Source organism: Lonchura striata, chromosome 2 (assembly GCF_050655825.1).
Source record: "Lonchura striata isolate lonStrDom1 chromosome 2, ASM5065582v1, whole genome shotgun sequence".
NCBI classification, from domain to species: Eukaryota; Metazoa; Chordata; class Aves; order Passeriformes; family Estrildidae; genus Lonchura; species Lonchura striata.
This window is the reverse complement of record NC_140704.1, coordinates 83,848,023-83,861,727: the sequence shown is the minus strand read 5'-3', so window position 1 is coordinate 83,861,727 and position 13,705 is coordinate 83,848,023. Positions and strand designations below refer to the sequence as shown.

The 13,705-nt window shown below is 35.4% G+C and overlaps 1 protein-coding gene across 1 annotated transcript in view; it reads right to left on the bottom strand.

Moving 5' to 3' along the window:
- The window catches only part of LOC110469814 (dynein axonemal heavy chain 5), a 125,050-nt gene that overhangs the window by 9,079 nt on the left and 102,266 nt on the right, over positions 1-13,705 (bottom strand). The window contains 8 exon segments of the mRNA XM_085561441.1: positions 89-294; positions 1,024-1,111; positions 1,824-1,910; positions 2,347-2,625; positions 5,489-5,610; positions 6,445-6,635; positions 7,099-7,213; positions 8,215-8,458. Of these exon segments, the coding sequence (XP_085417567.1) occupies positions 89-294; positions 1,024-1,111; positions 1,824-1,910; positions 2,347-2,625; positions 5,489-5,610; positions 6,445-6,635; positions 7,099-7,213; positions 8,215-8,458 (1,332 nt within the window).

The window sequence follows — 13,705 nt, the reverse complement described above, 5'->3', positions numbered from 1 at the left end:
GTTAAGTTACTAGGAAGTATTTGCATACATTCTACTACTAGAAAGATCCATCATCTTAATCCACCTTTCCCACAGAATCATTAATTACCTTCTTGGTATCCATGCGATTCAAGTGGTTTTGAATGAACTGCACAGCAGCATTGAAATCAGCTTGATTAAACTCATAGGGAATAGTCCAACCCAGAGACCCAACTTTGCATCTTTCTTGAATGGTGGAGTGCAGAAAGGCTACAGCATACAACAGTGGTTTCCATTGCACTATTTTACTGGCATCTAATAAATCCTGGTTGATACCTATTGATGGCAAATGGGCTTTATGAGAATCACTGTAATTGTCTTTTTCAAAACTACTTCAAATCAGTGCTAAAATATCACTCTAGAGATATTCACTTTGCTCTCTGCTTCTCCCAAGGGTAAATAATTGTCCCACAAAATGTTCTGTGCTGGAGACAGTTTATAGCATGTTATTAAATTGCTCAAATTAAAAGAGTAAACTTCAGGGGGAAAAAACCCCACAATTTACTGATAGCTGAATTCACATCAAGTGGCTTTCTGCACAGACTTTGTCCTTTATTTTATGTAGTGTAAAGAGCACTTGATGGCTAACCATGCCATTTTTCTGCCAAAAGACAGAATATTAAAAATTCAAACACTTTGAACTGACATACTACAAGCCAAATTGTGAGAAAAGAAAAGGCATTAATTGTTTTGATATCAAATTAGTTGTGGCAACAGAGCATCAGCAAATCTTCTTTTTAATTTTCAAAACAAAAACTAAGATGTGCCCTGGCATCATTGCAAGCAGTTCCTCATACCAGCTTACACCTACTACCAGTTTAACCTGACTACACAATAGCATCACAGTCCAAAATCATTAGCATTCTATCACTCATTCTATCACTGTTCTCTTTAGTCCAGCTCTGAGCCCTTGTGGTGGTTCATTGGTGAACTTAATGGACATTTGAAGGGTGATGGGGAATTGTTTGTGAATGTCAGTTGTAATCCAAAATCTAAAGATTTCACAAACATTCTCTGTCTCTATTGCTGTGTCCATTAACTCATCCAGAAAGTCAAGTCCAAGGTGGCAGTTTTGCAGAAGTGCCCAACCTCCCTAGTTAAAAACAATGGATTTTAAAAAGTTATCAACATTGTTCAACATCTGAAATCTCCTTGATGGGAGCTAAGATCTGGGCTGTTTCTTCTGAAGATGGTGTTAGCTTATTTGGTTTTTTTCACCTGAACAAGTGGTCCCTAATTGTCTCATCTGGTTTATTTAAATATTCTCTACCTTTTCCATTTCAATACATTTAAAACATACCTTGTCATGACTACAGCGCTGATAGAAACTGATAAATTTTGACTTACATAAGGGAGCTCAGGAGTAGCTCCACAGAGCAACCTGCAAAACCTTGGTCCTCACAGGGGTTCCAGGCTTGGAAAATAATCAAATAAGCATACATTATTAACCTATTTCTATCAATCAACAGATGTCAAACTTCTTTATATGAATTACCATATTTCATTATAGGCATCTCATATACCTCTTCCCAAAGACACCTTGTTAGACAGTGAGGGAAGGTAACTGCGTTTCTCTTGACTAAACTAAAGATGCTCCTTTCCCCTGTTTTTGAATGGGTTTCTTCTCATTTTATCTGTCAATTAGTTCCTTATGAGAAGTTATCAAACAAGTATCTGAAGCAAAAGTAAAACAGGTCATAAAAAGAAGCTCATAGCAAAGGAGAGTAAGATCAGTATTTTCACATCAGCAGGCATAGCAGTAGTACCACTTGATGTGCAAAGCATGCCAGATTGGAACAACTCACCTTTCTCATACGGATAGTTTTTCTCTTTAATTCCTCGTCCTGTAAAATGCCTGTTACCAGATTGTCCCTCCCAAGTCCAAATTCAGACTACAGCAATACAAAATAACTTGCTATACTTACCTTGTTTTTCTCAAGTTTATGTAACTATAAATAGCATATCTTTTTTTTTTATTTAACAAAATACATCCATATTATTAAAATAAAAAACTGAAAATATAATCTGAAATGCCTACAGAAGAATATTTGCTGGTGATATAATCAAAAAAACAAAAAAATCAATTCAGCTCTGTTCATCAGTCTGCAATCACTATAAAATCCCCATTTTATATGAAAAACACTCAATTTTCAAGGAAAAGCATCTGCACAGTATCAAGAAATTTGCTGTGGCAAATTGAAGGAGTGTGAAAATACAGTTCTCTTGCTTAGGACACATATAAATAAACGTCAGCATTTGCATCAGCACTAACTACCCACCAAACAACATTATCTCATGGCAGGATTTTTATTTCTAAGTGCTTAATACAGAGAGAAAAACATTCCGGTTTTTGTTACTTACATGAGCCATTGTCTGCTGTAGAAGTTTACGAGCATGGATTCCTTGCCCTTGGCCCATGGAAACACAATATGTTTCTGTCTTCAGTCTTTTTCCCAAAGCAATAATTGAGTCCGTAGGATCAGAGCCCATGGAAAGAAAGCATATGAGGGGAGTACGTGGATCTGACTCTTCCCATGTTTTCTCCAAGTCCAAGATGACTCCCTCTGCGTATTTCTCCCCCATAGTGTCAGTGATATATTTTCTTGCCTATATTAAAAAGGGTAAATTTAACTTGTGGCCCAACCATTTTATACTGTTTTCTTCCCAGTGTAAATATTACCAAAAGGTTAACTGTAGACCAAAGAAATTTAAAAATTTATATCAAAAATATAAATATACAACAAGTTTATTTTTACATGTCAACATAGCATACTGTCTTTGAAGGTATTATTTTTTATAGCCTTATACAACCAGTGAATTTTTAAAAAATAATTATTAGATTACATATTGTTACAGTGAGCTCATGGGCACACTATTCCCCCTTCCCCGGGACCCTGTAACTCTGATCAAGATAACCCTGGACCCCTCCTTCCTGCACCAACGGGGTTGGCGGAGAGCCAGGGAAGCCCACCCTGTCCAAAGTCTATATAGACCCCTGACAATTCCTGTTCGTCCTCTTTTGCCCCGCTCTCCCCTTGGACACCACAGAATAAAGAGAGCTGAACCAACATATCTCGGGTAAGAGCCTCTTTTGGGAATCTTTGCCATCTCCTGATATTCCTCCCCTCACAGCCTTAGATCTCTGGGCTAGCCTGATATTCAGGGGGCTGTGTTAGGGGGGGAACGTCAACATATATCTGTATGTATTTATATATATAATCATAAGTAGAGTATAATAAAAAATAACAACTTCTCTAAAGCTTTAGAAACATGTTAATGATTTAAGGATATCTCCATTAGATAGTGTAACTCAGCCTCAGAATCTACAAAAATAGGAGAAAAATACTAAAGATGGACTTCAAAGCTTGTAGGCCTTTCTCACTCTGCAGTAAAATAAGCAAAGAATTAACAGTAGTAATTATTAAAATAACTATCACTAAGCAGACAATCCAGAGGAATAGGTGAAAACCAACTCTTCTCCCCTCTTTATTTATCTTTAAAAATTCTAGATTATTGTTCTTTTTCTCAAAGAAATAGAAAAGGCTCTTTCAAACAATCTGAGATGATTTTTCTTACACACTTTCCCCCAACACAGCTCTTGTCTTAGATAAATCTTCCCCTTAATACCTCTGGGTTACCTCTCAGAGACAAAAGACATTCAGCATATAACATTTGATGAACTATCAGTTTTCATAAAACCATGGAAAGATGAAAGTTTACCTTGCCCCATTAACAGTAAGGAGGAACTAATCTTGTATGATCTGTTTCAGACACATAGCAGACATCATAGAGATATTCATTATACAGTACTGCTTAATCTATTGACTGCAGTTACACCAGTAACTGGTGAGATTTTCTCTGAATCCAATCCTAATATCTAAAGATATGCATCAATAAAATTAACACCACACTTCAAGTGATGCATTCTAATTTCAGTAAATCATCATTAATTGTCCTGAATTCTCAGTAATGTTATAAATTTTTGTTCTTTTGTACTGGAGAAGAACATAAAGTTTAAAAATAAGTTCCTAGAAAATTATTTTTCTTTAAAAAAGGTCTATTTAATAAACTTCAGTTCTGAAATTTTTAAATAGATGTCTTTAAATTGAGAACTTTGAGCAGACTTTATTAAAGATTTTTCCAAAGTGATTCTAATTCTTCCATGCAAGAAATAGTTTCTCAATTAAATTGTTTTCAATTTTACCTCATCCAGTCAAGTTCATTAAAATATTTTACTTCAGTTTAACACAGTGAAACTTCTAGAGTTCTAGTGAGTAAGCAAGGATAGTCAAAAGTATCTTCTGAACTAATAAAGCAGATCTGGATAAACACATATGATTCCAGCAGAAATCACCACAGTGGATAATATTTGTTCAATATATTGGAATAATTTTTTATCACTGCCCTTGTAACAAATACATAGTCTGAAAATAATTTCAGAAAATACAACACAAAGATCCATTACAAAATGGACCTTTAGCATTATATAAGATAGTACACATCTGCAATCTGAAAACTATTACTGTAGCGATACTTAAAAGGACCATGTAGGCTATAAAAATATACCTGAGCTATGGTCCTGTCAGAACACTAAGATCTGATAAGAAGAAGATGTCTGAAGCAGTCCACAGATTGACCATAGCCACTAGGAACCAATTATTCTTCGGGATTCTTACTATCAAACCAGATTTTCCACTGTTTCTCTTCTCTGGCATTATGCAATTATACCATCAAAGCAAATATTACTAAACAGACAAGTCATATTTGCACTGCCACTAAGTTGCAAACTTTTAATGAGAGTCAGAGATGTGAATTTCACACCCAGGCATTTGTTTAGAGTCATTCTTCCACAGATTTAAAAAGGCTATTAAAACTTATAGGATAAAATTTCAGATTGTAAGCATGCTATTGTAGAATACACAACCCTGGAGTATTCATATTCTGAAAACAGGAGCTATTCATCAGTATGTTATATTCTGATATAATATAGCATAGCTATGTCAGAATATGGACAGCTAGGCACAGATACAGCTTTGAGAACAGCAAGTACATAATTGCTCTCCACATGAATGTACCTTCTCCCTAACTTTTACTCCATGTAACCAGAGTAATATTGGAACAAGCATCATAAAACATAGTGTAAGAAAGCACAATAGGGATGCAAGATAATGTAATAACCAGAATAAAAATAAATTTGCAATATATTAATTGGATAATTGTATTGGGATAATCCCAATCTGAAAATATTACAATTTTAGAAAGTATGAACACTCTACTCTTCTTATTTTCTTGGGCATGGTTGAGATTTTATAGCAACATATGTTGCTAAGCAGTCAGGGCTATAACTGTGGTCATCTGCTGTCAGTTTTGTTTCTCTTCCATTAAATAAACCGATTTCCACCTTATGCTGGATTGCTACCAGACAATTACTTGTTAGACAAGAGATCAACTTTCAAAAGCTCTTACGTACTTGATCAAGAATATCTGAAAACTGTTCAAGCTTACTGAGCTCCACCAAGTTCAACCAAGTCATATCTAGAATCCATTTAGCTGGCTTAGGAGGACAAGCTTTAAGGTCTAGGGAAGCACCACCTGCAAGAAATTGAAATTAGCTATTAGCACTGTTGGAGAGACAAAGAAAAATAAACAAAATAAGAAGGAAAAAACACAAATACAATAATCCATTTTTTAAATCATGATGTTACAGAAGTTTTCTACCTTACAAAACCATGCCATATTTGATTAAGCTGAGTTTGCAAATTGATTAATTTATAGTATTTTTTTTAATATTATGTAACTTAGTCAGAAGTATTAGCCAATTTACATTTTGAGGCTTTACTGGCTTTTTGTGCAATGTGCCTGGAAAAAAAGGCTTTTTGGGAAAAGATATTCTGAAGATTCAACATAGAAAAATTCACACATATAATCCATTAATAAATACTGCCTGGAAAACTAAGTCCCTTGAAAAGGTAATATAAAATGGATCCAAGCTTTCAAGTTAACTCAGTGCTTGTATGCAGTTGAGGCCAAAGCCATGACCTTTTCTCATGCAGCTGAGACTCTGATGTTTTTTTAAAATGTTAGCATCATTTTCTGCTCCTATTTGCTGCAGTTACTATAATATGTTTAGTACAATAACAATTTTTCTAAGCTAAACACATACCTGATGGTATTTGAGCAGCAGACAACAATATTACTTTCAAATTCTCATTATAAATATATATTCATCAATATTCAGTATGCTGCTATAAATTAGAGCTGCCATACAATGTTGTCTGTCACCAGATCAGAATAATAAACATGTATTCTTACAACTGACTGATTTCTCATGTGCAAAAGGAAGGAGCATGCTGGCTAGGAGATACAAATACATAAATTTTCTAAAATAATAATGTGCTCTCCTTATAATTTATTCACAGTTATCACCTTTAATATGTGTCAGAAATTTTTCATGTTTCACTCTGTTTCTTTGTATATCAATCTTCAAAGTAAGAAGTAATGTGAAAAGAAATTTATGCTCCTCATAGAGCCCTCGGGCAATATGTTTGAATACTTCATATGTCATATATTCAATAATATTGGTAACACTCTTGCTGGTTATAGGGCTCTTGGTAGACCTGTTAGAAGAAAGGTCTGCAGTTGAAATTTGATTTTCTTAGGCTTTATAGAAAGGGAATACTATGCAAAAAAGAAAAAGCCATAGTTCAGTATTTTCAAAACATGCAAAATAATAGATCACAAACAGAATACCAGAGAGCAAGCTGGAAACAACGTTCAGATTGAGGAAACAACAATAAAAAATGCTTTCTAATAAAGTCTTTTTGTCCAACTGAAAATAAATGCAGTATAATGGTATTTAATTATCTAATGACAAATTTTGAGAGACTGTAAGTACATTAGAAGGGTCTTTGCCTTGTTAACTTACAAATTTTTATGGGTATTTAAGCTGACAATTCTTGATCAAGATTGTAAGAAGCAAGAGTCTTCTTTCTGATATTAGTTTACAATTAATCTTTACTGTACTACAGGCACCTCCAGGAATGGGTAAATACAAATTATACTTATTGTCAGCTAAATTACCTGGCTAGGGAGCAGTCAAAAAGCCCCAAAAACCATCGAAGTGATGTCTGATACATGACATTGACCATGCTCATCTCAGTGATAAGGAAGTACAAGATGCTACCTCGTGTTGCAACTAAAGAGCAGGAAAGAAAAATTTGTTCCAAGTAGAAATGTAGAGCAGAAAACTTTATCTCTCCAAAACACATACAATGATCTTCACACTAATGTTAACTGAAGATCCTTCAGTTTCTCTATTCTTTACTGCCAGAAAAATAATAAAATCATTCATTTAATCCTCATGTATACATCAGGGTAAAAAATTATTTTCTGTAATTAATGCAAACTATGTAAAGTCCAGTTTTCAAATACGAGCATATCTGGAGATCTGCAATATTCAGATCATCAGCAGAACACATAAAAATTATGGCTGTTTAAAATATTGTTTAAGTATCCAAACAAATTTCTTTTTACAAACTTTTACAAGATTCATATAGAAGAAATGAGCTATATTGATTGAACTTACCCAGCACTGATTTAACTTCTTTTCAGGAGTCATTCAGTTTTAAACACAAAGGTTTTACAATAGCTGCAATGTTTCTGGTACATTAACTGTATTATCTTACACATTTCATAGAATACAGACAATTACAGAGAGCTATTTTTTCCCTGTTTTCCCTGTTTTTTTTCACATTTTTTCACCTGTCAGTTAAAAGTCGAAAGACTCATGAAATTTGTTGACTATAACAACCAAAGGATAAATGGTGAAGCATTCATCAGAACAGATATAGAGAGTACTTAATGTTATACAAGCTCTGTAAAAGAATGTCAACATGTTGAACTCAAACATATACTTACCTAAACACCCTAATGATGTGCTTGTTTATACAGCAAAGGGAAGTCTACAAAGAGAACAATTCACTCAATTTTATAAATTCCACATGAGGCATAACATTGACTATTTTCTCTGTTACAGCTCAATATGACATCTCCTGAATACATTTTACTTGCAGGAAAACACAGATCTCTCCCACCTATTTTGTTCTTCCTGATCCTATCCTACCATTTTCCTACTCTAAGTATTTTCTTTTAAATATATGGTCTAGCTATTTGTCTTCTATGACTACCTTCACTCACCAGGTCTGTACTCTTCGCGGGCTGAATTGATCTGTACTTCAGTTTCAGCAGAAGTTTGCAGTTTCTGTGTTATTTCTTCAGCAGTCTTCTTAGTGTTACTCAATACAATTAGTAGAGTCTCATCATCCTCCAGAGAACTCTTCGTACTTTTAAGTCAAAATAAAAGGTTATCTTCTAGGTCTTTAATTCTCCTTTTGTTCATAGTCACATCTTCAATAAGAACAGTTCTTTCTTTCTCTAATTCCTATTGGATTACATGGTAATATTTGGGAAACAGACGAGCAATCAAAAAGAAAAGAAAAGGAAAAAAAACCCAAATATTTAGCTTAAAAAATACTGATCCTACTAAAACAGCATAGGTCAAAGCTAGCTGAATTATTTTGGGGAAATAATTCCAGTGGTATTTCTGGCATAATATATATTGCCAGGATCTGAACCTGCTACATAAGTAGGCATTAACAAATAATTTCTAAAACTATTATGGAAGATGCTTGTATCATGCCCTAAAAGAATAACAAGTTCAAAATGGTTTGTCTTCTCTTTCTGTTTCAGAAAAGACAAATGCAAACACCATTCCAGACATAGGATTTTATTACCCTACATGTAATCTTATCCTCATTTATTCCTTGCTTTACAATTGCCATATGGAAAACTTAGACTCAATGGCTATGCTTAGTCATCAAATCAAGCATCATATATTTCAAGAAGTTCCAATACTCCTCCATCAGACAGGGATAATTTCAGTCTCTCACTAAAATGCTTCATTAATCAAGAAAGTATGTAGAACTTGAGTTACATCACTAGAATTATTTATTTTATACATTTAGTAATATAATCTGGGTGGTTTATGTACCTAGATTCTTTTCCAGTGCCCAAATATAGAAGATTAATAACTGTTAACCAAGCATTTTACATTAAAAAACACCTATGTGAAATCCCTAGAAAAATATTTTTCAGCTATAACAATCTGTTCAGTTCATTCTTAAAATTAACCTTTAAAAACTTAAAATAAATTAGTCCATCAGAGATAAAAATCCTCTACTGAAATATAGCTAAATGTTTCAGTACAGTGAAGTAAAAGGAAAGAAAAGAGAGGACGGGTTAAGAGCTTTTCATAGGAGAAGGTTAATATGAATCTTATGAATGAACAGTAAGTGAGCCAGTTGGTAAAAATATTTGCTGTCTAGATAAATACTTCACCAAATTTACAAAGGTCTGGTGAATAATTTTAACAATGTCTCTCTGAACTTGGAAGTTCTGTGTTCACTCCATCATTGACATGTCCATTTCCATGTTGTTTACCAGCTGCTAATATTTCAAAGGAATAGGGGCAGCACTAAGAAGCACATGACCTTTCATATTGCACTAGAGACATTATGGACCTGAGCCCTTAGCAAGGATTAAGGAAAGGTTTTACTCCCCCATTTGAGTAGTCTTCCTTCATGCAGCTTTGAAAAACTATTACAAACTTGAAATTGTTTTTTTTAATTATTTTTCCACATTCCAAACTTTTGGTCTTCTTAACCTACATTCTTCCCTTCTCCCCTACATTCTTAATTCAAACATTTATTTATTTTAAAGAATGCCCCTTTACCTTAAAAAGGAAATTCAGAAAAATTATCTTTTTATTATCAGATTTAGAGTTTTTTTCTTGGCATATTGAAACATCATAATCATCACCAGGTAGAAAATATTTAGTGGGACAATCATTTTAGAATAATGCTGCCGCGCTCCTGCCCCAGACCCTCGATCTCTCTAGCCCCGGCTAGCTCTCCTTGGGGCGAGAGCGGGCAGTGGAGGCACCCCCCGCTGCTCCTTAACAGGGTTTGGAGGGTGCCTTTGTGGGTTCACGGGATAGCGCTGGCAAGCCTCGTCAGTATCAAGGAAAGGCGGATCCAGTTGGGGGCTGAATCTTCTTTATTGAAGGCCAACGGGGCCAAACGCAGGGAAGAGGTGCCAGCCAACTGGAACAATGGGGAGGGGTCTGACACCAAGTTATATGGTCTCTGGGAGGGGAAAACTTTGAGGGAGGGATGCTGAGGATCCAATGAGGAATAGAGAAGGGAGTGGCTCCGGAATGGGGTGATCTGTCCTGGTCCAATGGGGTTGGGGAATGGGAGTGGCCCCAGGCCCTCGTCCAATCACTCGGTGCCCTAAGGAGAAGTTTCTGGATAGAGGGGAAGGAACACCGAGTGACGGACAAGGCACCTGGGAGGGGATAGGGGAGTGACTCAGCACTTTCCAGGTTGATGGATGGGTACTGGAAAGGCGGGAAGGGAGGACCAGGCGGGAAAACAGAACAAAAGGATGTACCAACTGGGTAATAGGGGGAAACAGGGACAAACCATTAGGGAGGTACAATTATATAAAAAACCGCACATAAAATATGAAAACACACCACCACATAATGCAAATACATCATGACTTAGAGGATGTGCTTACTTATTCAAAATATCTGACAAAAAACTGATTAAAATAGACAAGAAAACTACAGTTATCTGCATTTCAATCAACTGTTGCTTCATGGAACTGAAGAAAAGCAGGTAACAGTTTCATGAAACATTTTTTTCATGCAAATTTGATGAAGTGAGAACTTCTAAATTGCATTAAAAGGCAGTTATCATCCAATTAAATATAATAATTAACATACTGCACCAAATTAAACTTCATGTTTTGCTGATTCAGTTCAAAAATTTAAACATACTTTAGAATTCAATGCTTCATAAAAACAGAAGGAAATTCTCCTTACATGAGCCTGAGAAACAAGGTGGAAACAGTTCACCAAGTTAACCCTAGATGAAAACCTTACTAAAAAGCTCTTAAGCTCATCTATTAAGCTCTTAAAATGCTTTTTGCAGATGAAAAAGTGTAAACACTTGAAAGCTTGCTTCATAGCTTCAAAAATTTCCAGTCATAACACCAAGAATGCAGAAAAAATAGACCAAGTTATCAAGTACATAAATTCAAGGAACTTGCACCAAAGAGACTATTTCAGATCCTGTTTTATGGAGTTCATTTCACAAGCAGATGACATTTTGCCAACTGTACCAAAGAATGCTATTTATTGTTAATATTCATAAAATATGAAAGCTGCTACATAGCTTATATCATCCTCTCACAAAATAATTCACAAGTAAAAGAATTTGCATCAACCATTCCTTACAAAACTCAAGCCTTTTTGCAGCAAAAATCTTGATATATGAATGTGAAAATTCAAAAAACTATAAAGAGTTATTGCATATTATAACTCCACTACTAATCTGACTTACCTATGAAACTAAAAAAACAAGCTTTTTTGTCAAATTACATAACAGCCAATGTATCAAAATAATGATATCATTTAAATATCATAAGATATAATAACTTCAGACATATATCAAATCTCTCAAATACTATTACTCCAGGAAATAAAAGAGGATCAAATTTATACAGATCTACCAGCTGTATGCTTATTCTTATGCTTCACTTGTATCTTGCAATTGGTTTACATTCTGGTGGAAAATAAGAAATCAGTACTAGTGTTCCTATCAGTAAACAATTAATTCTGTGAGATATATGTGACAAAGATTCTTTTAATGGACAGCAGACAACAGAGAGCCAGACTTTGCAGAAACTTTAAATACCATGCTCCTTTTCCTTGCTGGAAAAGGAAGGAAATAAATTCATTCTAAGATCAGAACTATATAAAAGATGGTAGAATAGGAAGGATAGAAATGTGCATAAAAATCTTGAAGAACTCTGATTTCAAATAAATAATCTCTTCTCTTTCAGGGAAAGAAGTTCCTCACATACATTGTAACACTGGATATCACCAAGCAATCATACTGCTCAAATCATTCGGCAAACTTTTTCACAGTAAAATAGTTCCACCACACTCCTACCAAAGGCTACAAAAGGTAGAAAGAATCCAGACACCTAAGAGGGAAACCCCCAAATTCCCAAAAATGACTCATTAAACGTCATAGGAAAGTGTTTGGATGTGATGCATTCAAATTGACTCCTCAGGAAACCTTGAACCACAAGGTGTATAAAGAGAGACCAAGAAAACTGCAACATGGTTAAGTATATTCTGTAGAAGTTCCCCTGCCTGTCAAGTTGTCCACTTGTCATTTATCTAAAGGAAATATCCCCGGGGGTTTCAAACAAAGCAGTAGTGAGCATAACACTCTGAGAAGTTGGTAGAGAGAGCACCCTATGTCCATTTATTAGACATTCCTTCTTAGTGACAAAGAGGCCATTGAACAATAGAATAATTTTAATTTGGAAGGCACCTACAGAAATTAACTACTTCAACCCCTGCTCAGACCTAAACAGCTCAGTTTCTCAGTGCAATGTCCAGGTGAATCTTGAACCCTTCTCAAAACAGAAATCCCACAAAATCCTTGGTTAATCTACTCCTGGGCATGACCACTCTTGATGTAATTATATTTTCCCTCATATCTAATCAGAATTCTTCATGTTCCAATATGAGTTTTAGTTCTCCATCACTTCTTGGCTCCTCTGAGAAAAGTCAAGTTCCTCCCTTTCCTGTGTCCTCCAAGCAAGCACACAGCAACAGCAATGAATAGAGGAATTTAATAAACTGTCTCCTGGAGGAATGTACTATATTTCAAGGCCCAAGAAGTGAAGTCTGGCATAAGGCTTTGTGAATATACACATCAAAGAGTGTTTTACATAGACAGTGATAATTTCTTTACATATTGGGTTGACAAGTTATCAGTGGTTGAAGAGGAGCTGATGGTACAATGAAGCTGTCTGATAAAAAACAGACCTTAACAGATTGAGTGTGATTTTCCTCATGAGATCCGTGCACTGTGTGGGAATGAAATGCAACTACTCAACGTGAGCAAGATGACTGAGTCTATTAACAATAAAAATCTTACACTGGCGGGGCAGAGGGAGGTATTGGAAGGATGGGAGAACCTCAACAGATGCCACAAAAGGAAACAAAGATATTCCTGTCCTTCCTCTCTAGTGAAGGTAAACTGAAACTATTGCCAAAATCTTAGTAAATACACCAGTAAATACACAGTCATAGCTGCATAGTGTTTCTTATAGCGTGAACATTGTCTGACCTTATAGCTACAGGGATTAGCTGTTCCATAGTTTAAAAGGGACCAACCAGCCTCCCTCCAGAACTCCATGTGGCATGTTAATTGGGACTGGCATCTTGAACCTGGATTTCCTCAACTAATATATCTGCAATGTCAAAAGGTATGTCAGTAAGTGGCCGATTTTCCCTTGAGCAAGGAAGTAACTAAGTCTGAATTCTTTGCATTAGGTTATGTTGCCATGAGCTCCAGGGCTTGTAGACAGAACATCAGTTTTGATTTCAGGCCCCTTTGCTTTTCACAGGCCATTCTCATGAGGTAATAACTCATTGAGGCAGGAAAAATAAGGTTAATACAGCACAGTTGCAACAATAAGGAGACAGAGAAACTTCCACATGAATGAGTCAATTGCTTCTGTGCCACTTTTTAAACCATTACAA